This window comes from Mangifera indica, chromosome 1 (assembly GCF_011075055.1).
Source record: "Mangifera indica cultivar Alphonso chromosome 1, CATAS_Mindica_2.1, whole genome shotgun sequence".
Lineage (NCBI taxonomy): Eukaryota > Viridiplantae > Streptophyta > Magnoliopsida > Sapindales > Anacardiaceae > Mangifera > Mangifera indica.
The window spans coordinates 17,518,325-17,530,556 of NC_058137.1; the positions used below are offsets into that span (position 1 = coordinate 17,518,325).

Consider the following 12,232-nt stretch of genomic DNA (forward strand, 5'->3'; position numbering starts at 1 on the left):
AAACAGGAAGAGAGTAATGAGAAGAAGAATTGCTTGCATGAGGGTGACGATTGTGAGGAGGAAGAAGAAGAAGATGACTATGAGGAGGAAAACTGTTTGGATAACCTTTCATTCAATTGTATGCTTTTTAGGTTTGTTCTTTGCAAATTAGAATGTTTTTTTTTTTGAGTTTCTATCGGTTCATTAAATGCTACATATTTTTTCATTTTTGAACCACAAAAGCTTTTGTTTTTTTAGGTTTAACTTTTATTCCTTCAATTAGAAATCTGTTTTCATTAATGGTTTTGGGAAGCAACGATAGGTACACTTATTTCCATTAACAAAGTAGACGACAAAAATGTAGGAAAGATGATAGATCGACTATTCAATCTTTATGGGCAACAAATAATTTAATCAAATTACAGGAATCAGTCACCCGGCCACTATTAAACACTTTTAGCTCTCCCAATTTTCTAAATACCCTCTCTACTATTACTTCACTTTCTCAGTCTCTCTTTCCAAGTCAATTCGATTCTATGCCATGAAGAAATCTTTTCATCGTAACAATCCCTACAAGCCATTGCCCAATTGTAAGTACTACTATCGTCCCAAGTTACAGCCCACTTCCGGCCGTCCCCAACCCCCTCCGGCCGCCACTCCGAACTTTGTTATTCACCTTCCTTTTCCGTCCAATTTTTCCAGACGTCACGTCCAAAGTATTCTTTCCAAGCTCAATTTATGTCAACAAAACCCAGACGTTTCTCCTACGAGATGCTCTTTCATCTTCTGCCAGTGGGTCGACGCCCTAAACGCCATGGTGAGTCTGTGGGATTCCCGCCTCAACGGGGTCCACAACTTGACTCCCCAACTCGTCGCGAACGTCATCGTTCCTTCTGACAATGACGAGCTGGAGGAAAGGTTGAAGCTTTTGTTCTCTGGTTATATCAAGCGTTTGATGGAGGGGGAGAAGGTGAAAAAGTTGCAAAGGAAGAAGGATGAGAAATCGGATGAAATTGCCGCCATTTCGGCGAAGATGAATGGTAGAAATCGGATGAGTTTGAGTTTGTTTAATGAGTTGATTGAGGAGAAGAAAGTGTTGTTGCAAGAGAGGGACGTTATTGTGAGACGAGTGAGGGAGTTTAAGAATGCTATGAGATGTCTGTTGAAGTGTATTGGGTGTCAAAGTGTGGAGGATGAATGTGGTGAAGTGGGTTTCGGTTTTGAGTTGTTTAGACTTGAGGATGAACGATTTGATTGGGGGAAGATTCAAGCTTTAATATTTAGGGAGTGTAAAAGGCTTGAAGTTGGGCTGCCTATTTATGCTCACAGGCAGGAGCTTTTGAGGAGAATATATAATAAACAGGTATTTTATTTATTTTACGTTATCTTTTTTGTTGAGTGGTTAGTGGTGTTCTTGTGTTATGAGTGGTTGGTTTGTGTCTGGTGTGTTTGCTATAACTGTTAATTTGGCTATTAGTGCTAAGTTTCGGAAGTGAATATAACAAGGAAAAATGATTAAAAAAATAGATTTTATTCATCTTCTTGAGTTTTGGTTCAATTACTATTGACCCTGTTGTGTGGAGAATAGGCTGTGAACTATTTTTATGACAATGGGGTTTTGTGCAGTATTTGTGCACATGAACAATTGGAAAGTCACAAGAACCCTGTTTGTCCTCCATTCTTGCACATTTGTTTCTAGAAAGTTGCGTGAATCCCCTTTTGTGTGCTATTCATGCCTGCAGGAATGGGCACAAGTTGTTGTCTCCATGCAACGTTGCAGTTATCGGGCTTGTGCAATGTTGCACAAGTAGGCACAAGATCATCTGAAAATGCATTTTTTTTTTCTGCATAGATTCATTCAAAAACAAAGCAAAATGCTATTATAAACCTTAAACCATGCAAATCAGATATTGGTACATCTGTCAACAGGTGGTGGTTCAGAATTTACTGCATACTGTCTTTTGTGAATATAAGGGAATCTCTGCGTAGCTTTCCTCCACATATGGGCACTCATACGAAATTGAGTGCCCCTCAACTCCACCCTGTTTGCTCCTTACATTTCCATTTACATGCTATTCAACCTGTTTATCTGTCTGTGTTTCGTATTGTTTCTTTTATCATGAATCTTACATGCCTATCAGTAAGGTAGTGTTTTTTGTGATATTTGGTCAGTTGATCATCTTTTCACCATAGTAATTTGAGAACAAATCGATTCTCCAATATAAACATGCATCTGGACTTTTTTTCTCTTTGTGCTTCTTAATCTTTCTTCTGAATGTTTTCTGTACAGATAATGGTTTTGATTGGAGAGACTGGTTCTGGAAAGAGTACACAACTGGTTCAGTTCCTTGCTGATTCAGGAGTAGGTGCTGATCGGTCCATTGTTTGTACTCAGCCTCGGAAGATTGCTGCTGTTTCATTAGCACATAGGGTCAGAGAAGAAAGTAATGGGTGTTATGGGAATGATTCAGTCATATGTTATCCCACTTTTTCATCTGCGCAGCAATTTGATTCAAAGGTAATTTATATGACAGACCACTGTTTACTGCAGCACTATATGAATGATAGAAATTTATCTGGGATTTCATGCATCATTATTGACGAGGCTCATGAAAGAAGCTTGAACACTGATCTCCTTTTGGCATTAATTAAAGGTTTACTTGGCTGGAGGTCTGACCTAAGGCTTGTGATAATGTCTGCAACAGCAGATGCAAACCAGCTCTCAGATTACTTCTGTAATTGTGGGATCTCTCATGTGATGGGTAGAAATTTTCCAGTGGATGTCAGATACGTCCCTTGTACTACAGAGGGAACGTCGGGTTCTGGAATTGTCGCATCGTATGTTTCTGATGTTGTGAGGATGGCTACAGAGGTTCATAGAACAGAGAAAGAAGGAACAATTCTTGCCTTCCTAACTTCTAAAATGGAAGTAGAATGGGCTTGTGAGAAGTTTAATTCTCCTTCAGCTGTTGGTTTACCTTTGCATGGTAAGCTTTCTTTTGAAGAGCAGATTCATGTTTTCCAGAACTACCCTGGGAAACGAAAAGTTATATTTGCTACAAATGTTGCAGAAACATCATTAACAATTCCTGGGGTCAAGTATGTGATTGATTCTGGTGTGGTTAAAGAGAGTCGTTTTGAACCTGGCACTGGCATGAACGTTCTTGAAGTTCGCTGTATTAGCCAGAGTTCTGCTAATCAGCGAGCTGGTCGTGCTGGAAGAACGGAACCGGGAAGATGTTACCGACTATATAGCAAGTGGACTTTTGAATCAATGCCTTCCAATCAGGAGCCTGAGATCTGCAGAGTTCATCTTGGTGTTGCTGTTCTGAGGATACTTGCATTAGGAGTAAAAGATGTAGAGAGTTTTGATTTTGTGGATTCACCCACTCCCAAAGCCATTGAAATGGCAATTAGGAATCTTGTTCAATTAGGAGCTATTAAGCTGAACAATAATGTGTATGAATTAACAAAGGATGGTGTATCCATGGTGAAATTGGGCATTGAACCTCGACTTGGTAAATTGGTAGTCAGTTGCTTTGATAATCGCTTGGGCCGGGAAGGTGTTGTTCTTGCTGCTGTAATGGCAAATGCCAGTAGCATATTTTGTAGAGTGGGTAATGATGATGATAAGCTAAAGGCTGATTGCCTTAAAGTGCAATTTTGTCATCAAAATGGTGACCTCTTTACATTGCTCTCTGTATACAAGGAATGGGAGTCTCTCCCAAAAGAGGAGAGAAATAAATGGTGCTGGGAAAACAGCATTAATGCCAAATCCATGCGGAGATGTGAGGAAACAGTCAAGGAGTTGGAGATTTGCTTAAGAAGGGAACTTAATTATATTATTCCGAGTGACTGGCACTGGGATCCTCAAAAATTTACTGAGCATGATAAATCATTGAAAAAGATTATACTCTCTGCCCTCTCCGAAAATGTGGCTATGTACTCTGGGTATGATAAACTTGGATATGAAGTGGCATTGACCGGAAAATATGTTCAGATTCATCCATCAAGTTCATTGTTAATATTTGGTCAGAAGCCAAATTGGGTTGTTTTTGGTGAACTTCTTTCAGTAACTAATCAATATTTGGTTTGTGTTACTGCCTTTGATGTTGAAGGTTTGTCTACCCTCTGTTCTGTTCCTTTGTTTGATGTATCTAAGATGGAAAAGCATAAGTTGCAAGTCACTGTGATAACTGGTTTTGGAAGTATCCTCCTCAAGAAGTTTTGTGGGAAGTCTAGCAATAATGTTCATTCCCTTGTATCACGTCTTCAGACTTACTATATGGATAAAAGAATTGGTATTGAAGTCAATGTTGATCAGAATCAGATTCTTGTATTTGCCTCTTCACATGACATGGATAAAGTTGTTGACCATGTAAATGATCTGTTAGCCTATGAAAAAAGATGGTTGCATAATGAATGTGCAGAGAAGTTCTTATATCATGGAGCTGGTGTCTCACCATCTGTGGCATTGTTTGGAGCTGGTGCTGAAATCAAACATTTAGAACTTGAAAAGAGATTTTTAACTGTTGAAGTATTTCATTCAAATGTAAATATCCTGGATGATAAGGAGCTTCTGATGTTCCTTGAGAAAAATTCCTCTGGTTGTATCTGTGCTATCCGCAAGTTTGCGGGCGGTGGGCAAGAGAGTGATGAAAATGGAAAGTGGGGAAGGGTAACATTTCTTACCCCTGATGCTGCTAGAAAAGCTGCAGAGCTGAATGAAGTTGAATTCTGTGGTTCTCTGCTGAAGGTACTACCAACATGGACAACTTTTGGAGTTGATAAAACTTATTCATTCCCTGCTGTCAGGGCCAGAGTTTCTTGGCCTCGTAGGTATAGTAAGGGCATTGCAATTGCTAAATGCAACTTTCATGAAGTTAAATTTTTTATTAAAGATCTTGCTAATCGGGAAATTGGAGGAAGGTTTATTCAATCTGAAGCAAGCACAGAGCGTATGGATTCTGTTGTGATAAGTGGACTTAATAAAGAACTTTCTGAAGATGAAGTTTTAGATGAATTGAGGAAAGTTACTGCAAGGAGATTTCTTGATTTTTTCCTGGTGAGAGGAGCTTCTGTAGAATGTCCACCATGTGATGCTCTCGAAGAAGCACTACTAAGAGAGATATCTCAGTTTATGCCTAAAAGAAATCCTCAAAGTAACTGTGTTCAAGTCCAGGTTTTTGAGCCTGAATCAAAGGATGCTTACATCAGAGCTCTTATCACTTTCGATGGAAGATTACATTTGGAAGCAGCAAGAGCTTTGCAGCAACTGGAAGGCAAAACATTGCCGGGATGCCTTACATGGCAGAAAATAAAGTGCCAGCAGTTGTTTCATACCTCCTTATCCTGCCCTGCATCGGTTTATTCTGTAATCAAGGAGCAGCTGCATTCTCTGATTTCAGCCCCCAAAAAAGGTGCTTTTACTTGTTTTTATAGGTCCAGTTACACACTCACCCACATATGACTAGATGTCTGTAATATGTTGTATTTGTTTATCATTTTTCTTTAAATATTACATTTTTCCTCAAATTTTTTCATTCTGCTGGACTTAGCGGCAGAGCTAGGATTTTATTTTGGGGAGGTGGAGAGGGCAAGTTTTTATTTGTATAATGTAACATGCACACCTTGGCTGACAACAAACTATTTAAAAGAAATTATGAAATATATATATATATATATATCTAATTATGAGAGTAAAGCATAAAATTTTATGTATGATTTTGGACTATTAAAATAAATCAATTGATAATTAAGTTGGGGAAGTGATTCTTGGATAAGAAATTCAATAACAAGTGTTTTTATGAAGAATAATGACTAGTAACTGGTTATTGTATAAACTTCAAGCCAAGAATTAACAAAATCTTTCTTTTGTTGAGATTTTACCGTGCACAAACAAGCACTGCATAGATCATATAGTTATCTAGAAAGTGATTGTTTTGAGTTTAAATTTGTCTCATGAGTTAATTCAATCGGTGTAATTGTATTGTTATCTAATTCCCCTGTATTTGAGTCAAGTTTTCTCTCTTTTGGTTTATTAGTTTAAATTTTGAAAACTTTTACCTCCAGAACCCTTAGGCTACGACTATTGGATGGGATAGGACTACACATGATTATAGTCTTTGGACTGTTGTTTAGGAGACTGGGACTGAATTATATTTAGTTTTATTCTCTTCATACTGTTCCAAAAGACTGGGATTAGTAGGCCAATGGTAAGCATGGGTCTCCTAGTCCCTAAATTTTTTTGCATGTTACACTCAAAATATACATGTTATATTTAACTCAGAAGTTATATTATTAATATATTTTATTGATATTATAATATCATGATTGATCATATCTTAATGAATGATTCTACATGATTCATACTTCCCCTAGACATCTCTTGCACCAGTGACTGGAATGTAAAAAATCTTCTGCTTTCTTAGACAGTCATGTTCTTGAGCCTTTTAAGAAATGCAAAAGTTCAAAAATATGTATTCATATTACCTTACATTCCCTTTATATATACATTTGCCATAAATAGATGAGGTAGTTTAAGATATCTGTTACTCTCTGCTAATTTCCGTCCCCTTATGATGATATTTTATCTTTATGTACTATTTTAGTCTCTTACAAAATAAAAAAGAAAAAAGTTAGCTATCCTCTTAAAATTTTTGGGTAAAGATTCCAACGTCATCAACACAATAGAGGACTTTGTAGTTGGACTTGGGAATAGGTAAGTCTGTGTTGTCATAGCATTTTGAGTCCATGGTGGTTCATACGAACTTATACAGTAATGTTGGATAACTGGGTAACTTCATGGGAACTTGTAAGTTATCATCATTGATCCCCGATTGCCCTACTTTTGAGTTGCTGGGGATGTTCAAATTTTGTGTAGACTGAAGATCATGTTACTGGATAGGCTGGAATCCTTTTCTAACATTTTTCTAGTCCATTTTTGTTCAATATTAGCTTGATGGTTCAGGGAAATTCTTCTATCTGATCAAGTGCTGTATGGTACTATTACTGTTTGCCCTCTTTACGAGTTTAGTTTTTGAAGGTTTTTGTTAGGGCTTCAATTTGAGATTCATGTTTTGGTTAATTCCTATGAACAGACTTATTGGCTGACTGTTACATGGTTGTTCAATTGCCATCATTTTGATTTTATGCATATTTAAGCAACTTCACTTGATGGAATTCCATTAATGTTTCTGAAATATAGAGAGATGACGGTTGAACTTTTCTATTTGCAGGCGCAGAATGCCGATTAGATAGAAATGATAATGGTTCCTATCGAGTGAGAATATCTGCCAATGCCACTAAAACTGTCACAGATATAAGACGGCCTATAGAAGAGCTTATGAGAGGGAAGACCATAAATCATGCAGATCTTACACCATCCATTTTACAGCATCTGTTCTCAAGAGAGGGCATCATTCTGATGAAGTCACTTCAGCAAGAGACAAAAACTTGCATTATCTTTGATAGACATAACCTTAATGTAAGGATCTTCGGTTATTCAGAGAATATTGCTATTGCTGAGCAGAAATTGATTCGATCCCTTTTGGCTTTCCATGAAAGCAAGCAACTGGAAATTCATCTCCAAGGTGAAGTTCTTCCTCCTGACCTGATGAAAAGAGTTGTTAAGAAGTTTGGGCCAGACCTTCATGGTCTCAAAGAGAGGCTTCCAGAGGCAGAGTTTACTCTTAACAGCCGCTGCCAGGTCATTATCATGCAGGGTGACAACGAGTTGAAGCAGAAAGTGGAGGAGCTAGTTTATGAGATTGCCCAGAAGAGTGATGGCACAGCTGTGAGAGTTGACAATGAATATGCCTGCCCCATTTGCTTATGTGAGGTTGAGGAAAGTTACAAGCTTGAAGGTTGTGGGCATATATTTTGTCGTTCATGCCTGTTGGAGCAGTGTGACTCGGCAATAAAAAACTTGGATAGTTTTCCAATTTGCTGTACTCGTGAGTGTTGTAAGACTCCTATTCTACTCGTTGATATAAGGCGTCTCTTGTCTGGTGAGAAGTTGGAGGAGCTGTTCAGAGCTTCATTGCGGGCATATGTGGCATCAAGTGGGGGTACTTACAGGTTTTGTCCGTCTCCTGATTGCCCCTCGATATATCGAGTTGCAGATCCAGAAACAGAAGGGGAGCCATTCTTCTGTGGAGTGTGTTTCGCTGAGACTTGCACCAAATGTCAGTTGGAGCACCATCCATTCCTATCATGTGAAAAGTACATAGAATTTAAGGAAGATCCAGATGTATCACTGAAGGAGTGGTGCCAAGGGAAAGAAAATGTGAAGACTTGCCCTGTTTGTGGATACACGATTGAAAAGGTTGACGGCTGTAACCATATGGAGTGCAAGTGTGGGAAACATGTTTGCTGGGTGTGTTTAGATTACTATTCTACTGCTGCTGACTGCTATGGCCACCTGAGGACCATTCACAACTTATGAAATTAAACTCACCCCTCATTATATTGTGTAATCTATGTTTATATTTACTCATCTAGTCATTGTAAATATCAATTGCATGCTTGTGTTTATAAGATAGATAAAATTAGTGGAGAGTTTTAATTTCTACAAGCTTGTTTGATAGCATATACAAACATGTCTTTCTTTTTTTTTTTCAAATTGCCCCATAGAGTCTCGTCTTTGAAAAATGTTTATAATTACTCTGTCGAAGATTAACAAACAATCAAAAGCAAAATTCAGAACAAATATTTGCACCCAATTGCAAATCCAACACCAACTATGCCTAAACAAAATGCTAAAGCCATAAATAATGACACCCCAGCTCCATCTTTGCCATCATCATCTCCCTCTTTGGCGCCACAACAACACAACGAATGTCTCTCTGTTTTCTGCAACTTTGAAGCCTGAACTTCAAGCAATCTCACCCATTGTCGGTAAGCAAATATCCGCAATGAATCCTGCAAGAAAATACTGTACAGAGTGTCTCTCTCTTCTGCAAAACTTGCAGCTTTCTTCTCGGCTTCTCTCGCACGCGTCTGCGACAATCTCAACGCCTTCAAAATCTCCAGCTTTTCGCTTTCGCAACTTCTGCAAGCCTCAAAATCATATCTGTCTTCCTCTTCTCGGTCCACCATGCCACATATCCTATTCATAGAAGATATCACCATCTTATCCGACCCAGAAAAAACCTTGGTCGGAGGCGGCAAATCACAATTCTGCATGAATTCAGTTCCAGATTTTTGAGAAGGCAAATGAGCCGTCACCATATCATTGTGATTATTTGAAGATATTGATAGCCACTTAGCCATGGGAGATGGGTTCATGCATCAAGTACTAGGGGTGGAATTGTTAACAAAAGTTTTGATCAAACAGTTGACATAAGAGAAGTTAATTAAGTTTAAGCGTGGAAGACAAGGTAGTTGGTGAGTTGGGAGTAGTTGTTGGATTGAGAGAGAGAGAGAGAGTGGCGCAAGCAACGATTGCGTATTAAAAAACGATAAAATGGGAGGCATCGGGTAAGATTTAAAATGGTAAAAATGTCATAATGGAGAAGAAAGTCTTTCTCTTTTTGCTGAGGAAATTCGTTTCTTGAGTGTTTAGGCAAACTTAACCAGTGCTTTTATTGTTTCAACTTTCAAGACAAACTTAACAAATTCTTGTTGGACAGTCCTCATGCCTTTTGTGTAAATTATAGGGTGCACAAGCGAGGGTGGATACTTTTCCTAAACTTGATTGTCGTATAAATTGGCGAGATGGTAATTTTGATCTAAATTTAAACTCTTTGATCCTCTGACCCTAACAAGAAGATGATTTCTGATAGAAACATAGATCAGAATAAAAAAAATTCTTATAATCAAAGAAAAAAATATATGCATCTAATCCCCGCCCCTTCCCACCCCTGTCCTTATCTCTATTTTTACCTTTTTATATTAATATTTTTATATAAAATATTAACATATTTTGATAGTTTTAGATTATTTATGTTTTTAAAATTCATTTATGTTTTTTTTATGCATATTAAAATAGTTAATATATGATATTTGTGATATTTAAAATAGTAAGATGACTTTAATTTTACTTAATTTTGTTATTTAACATATTTATGTTATATTTAGAGGATATGAAGAGAAGATCTTTTTTCGCGGTATAGAGAGAGGACGAAGAATTCTTGTCATCTTTGTAATGGTGACTAAGATTGATATCCTGGGGATAAAGACAAAGATATTAATCCTCTCTCCGCCTCTCTCTATTGTCATCTCTAATAAATTGTGATAGTCCTTTAAGAGAAGATGACTTAGGTTTGATTCTTTACAAACCTTATCCGATTGTATCTTGTTTGTGTTGACCTTTAATTGGGTAAGTTACGCTGAGGCTACTCTCCGGCCTTCTTTGTGAGACTTGTGATTTTTTTGTTTATTAATATATTTGTTTATTTTAAAAAAAAAAATAAGACAACATTTTAGATTGATTTAAAAGAGTTTTTCGTTTGAAAGTAGATCTAACAATTTTGTGTTAAGAGTCTTTAATTCTAATGTGACCCGAATTAAAATTGTATCAAAATTTTTTAACCTTAACCTAACTTTTTAATATACAAGTTGACCTAACTGGATTTAAATTGATCTGAAATTATTTATTAATTTCACTTTTCAAAATATATTTATTGTTTTAATTTTTTCACCAAATTACCTTAACTTACTATTAAAAAAACACACAATATAATATTTTGTTTATTGTTTTCACTCTTCAAAATTTATCATGTTAATTTCTTCACCAAGTTACCCAAATCTACAATTAATAAAACACACAATATAACATTTTGTGTTATTAACAAATGGTTTAAAACACGTCAATGTTACATACTAAAACTTTAAAACACATCAATAATATGACTAATCAAATCGAATTCTTACTATTTAATAATAAAAAATATTTAAATAAAAATAAAAATAATATGAATAATTATAATTATACAAAGACACAATTATATACAATCTGCAAAGGTTTTAAATTTTTACTATAAAGATACAACATATAATTATAATATGAGTAAGACATTTAAAACACATCTATAATCTGAGTAATTGAATCAAATTCTTATTATTTAATAATAAAATAAAATATTAACATAAAAATAAATAATAATATGAATAATTATAAGTATATAAATATACAATTATATATGACCTAAAAAAAAATTCAATTGTTGTTGATATTGTCTTTTATCATATCTATAATTTATCTTTAACAAATTTTATTAAAGTAAATTTTTTTTAAAATATTCGAATTGATTCAGCTCATATTGAGTAACTTTTGTAGGAATTCTAACATTATCCAATTTAATTTTAACTCGTATCAAATTGATCTAAAATATATTTAGTATAAAAATACTCAATTTTATTTTAATATTTTTATATCCTATCATATTAAATTAATAAATCATATTAAAAATGGTTAACCCAAAGAAAGAGACAGGCTGGAAGTTTCTTTCTACTGTAAAAAGTTATTCTGTACGAAAATCTGAGGTAGGATGATTAATATATTAAATAATTTAAAAACATTAAAGTTTGATATTTGGTAAGATAGTTGAAAAATTGAAAAAAAAAATAGCAATTATTATTATGTTGTCTAGTCTACTCTTATGAGAATTACTTCAAGGGTGTCCATTAAAAGCCTCCAATTTTAATATAAAGCTCTCCTTTTTTTTTTTTTCATATGAATTTCAAAGTTTATTTTTTAAAATTTTAATGTCTTTTCCATTTAATTTTTAGTTAGTAAAATTTTAATGGTTTAAGTGGTCAAATTGCGTATCAGAGACTATAAATGATAATTTTTAACATGCCGTTATTCTAATAAGACACGATATAAAAAAAATCAGGGTAGAATTAAATTTTTCTGACATAAAATTTATTTTATGTCAACCTAATAGGATACTTAAATCAGATATAATTAGAATTCACACAAAAGTAATTCGATACAACACAAGTTAACACAAATATTTTAGAAAAATATTACTTTAATAGAATTTGTTATGAATAAATTACGAGTAATATTATATGTATATACTTTTGACACATAATTTGAGTATATAAATAATGTGTATGTGTCATCATGTGATTGATGTTACTTTATATTTAATTTAAAATTATCCAATCACATGATGACATATCATCTGTATACTAAAAATATATATGCATAGTTTTATTGATAAATTATATAAATATTGAAAGATAATATCAATAACAGTTAAAATCTTTATAAAATGTATATAGTTGCATCTTTATATAATTG

The 12,232-nt window shown here is 34.9% G+C and overlaps 2 protein-coding genes across 2 annotated transcripts; one reads left to right on the forward strand and one right to left on the reverse strand.

The window, feature by feature from the left end:
* Window positions 1–396: 396 nt before the first annotated feature.
* On the forward strand, window positions 397–8,554 carry LOC123222641 (ATP-dependent RNA helicase DEAH11, chloroplastic-like). Its single transcript, XM_044645518.1, has 3 exons — window positions 397–1,342; window positions 2,270–5,399; window positions 7,218–8,554. Exons 1-3 carry the CDS (start codon window positions 521–523, stop codon window positions 8,423–8,425), a joined length of 5,160 nt encoding a protein of 1,719 aa, XP_044501453.1. The 5' UTR covers window positions 397–520; the 3' UTR covers window positions 8,426–8,554.
* Window positions 8,555–8,679: 125 nt separating this feature from the next.
* Window positions 8,680–9,252, reverse strand: LOC123219344. The gene has a single exon (XM_044641286.1). The coding sequence runs from the start codon at window positions 9,250–9,252 to the stop codon at window positions 8,680–8,682; it is 573 nt and encodes a 190-aa protein (XP_044497221.1).
* Window positions 9,253–12,232: the final 2,980 nt, after the last annotated feature.

Bases quoted from the DNA above. Each gene is read 5' to 3' on its own strand.
- LOC123219344 (XM_044641286.1), bottom strand. From the start codon at position 9,252: ATGGCTAAGTGGCTATCAATATCTTCAAATAATCACAATGATATGGTG.
- LOC123222641 (XM_044645518.1), top strand. From the start codon at position 521: ATGAAGAAATCTTTTCATCGTAACAATCCCTACAAGCCATTGCCCAAT. The intron at 1,343-2,269 runs GTATTTTATTTA...TTTTCTGTACAG, and splicing joins GGAGAATATATAATAAACAG to ATAATGGTTTTGATTGGAGA. The intron at 5,400-7,217 runs GTGCTTTTACTT...TTCTATTTGCAG, and splicing joins GATTTCAGCCCCCAAAAAAG to GCGCAGAATGCCGATTAGAT.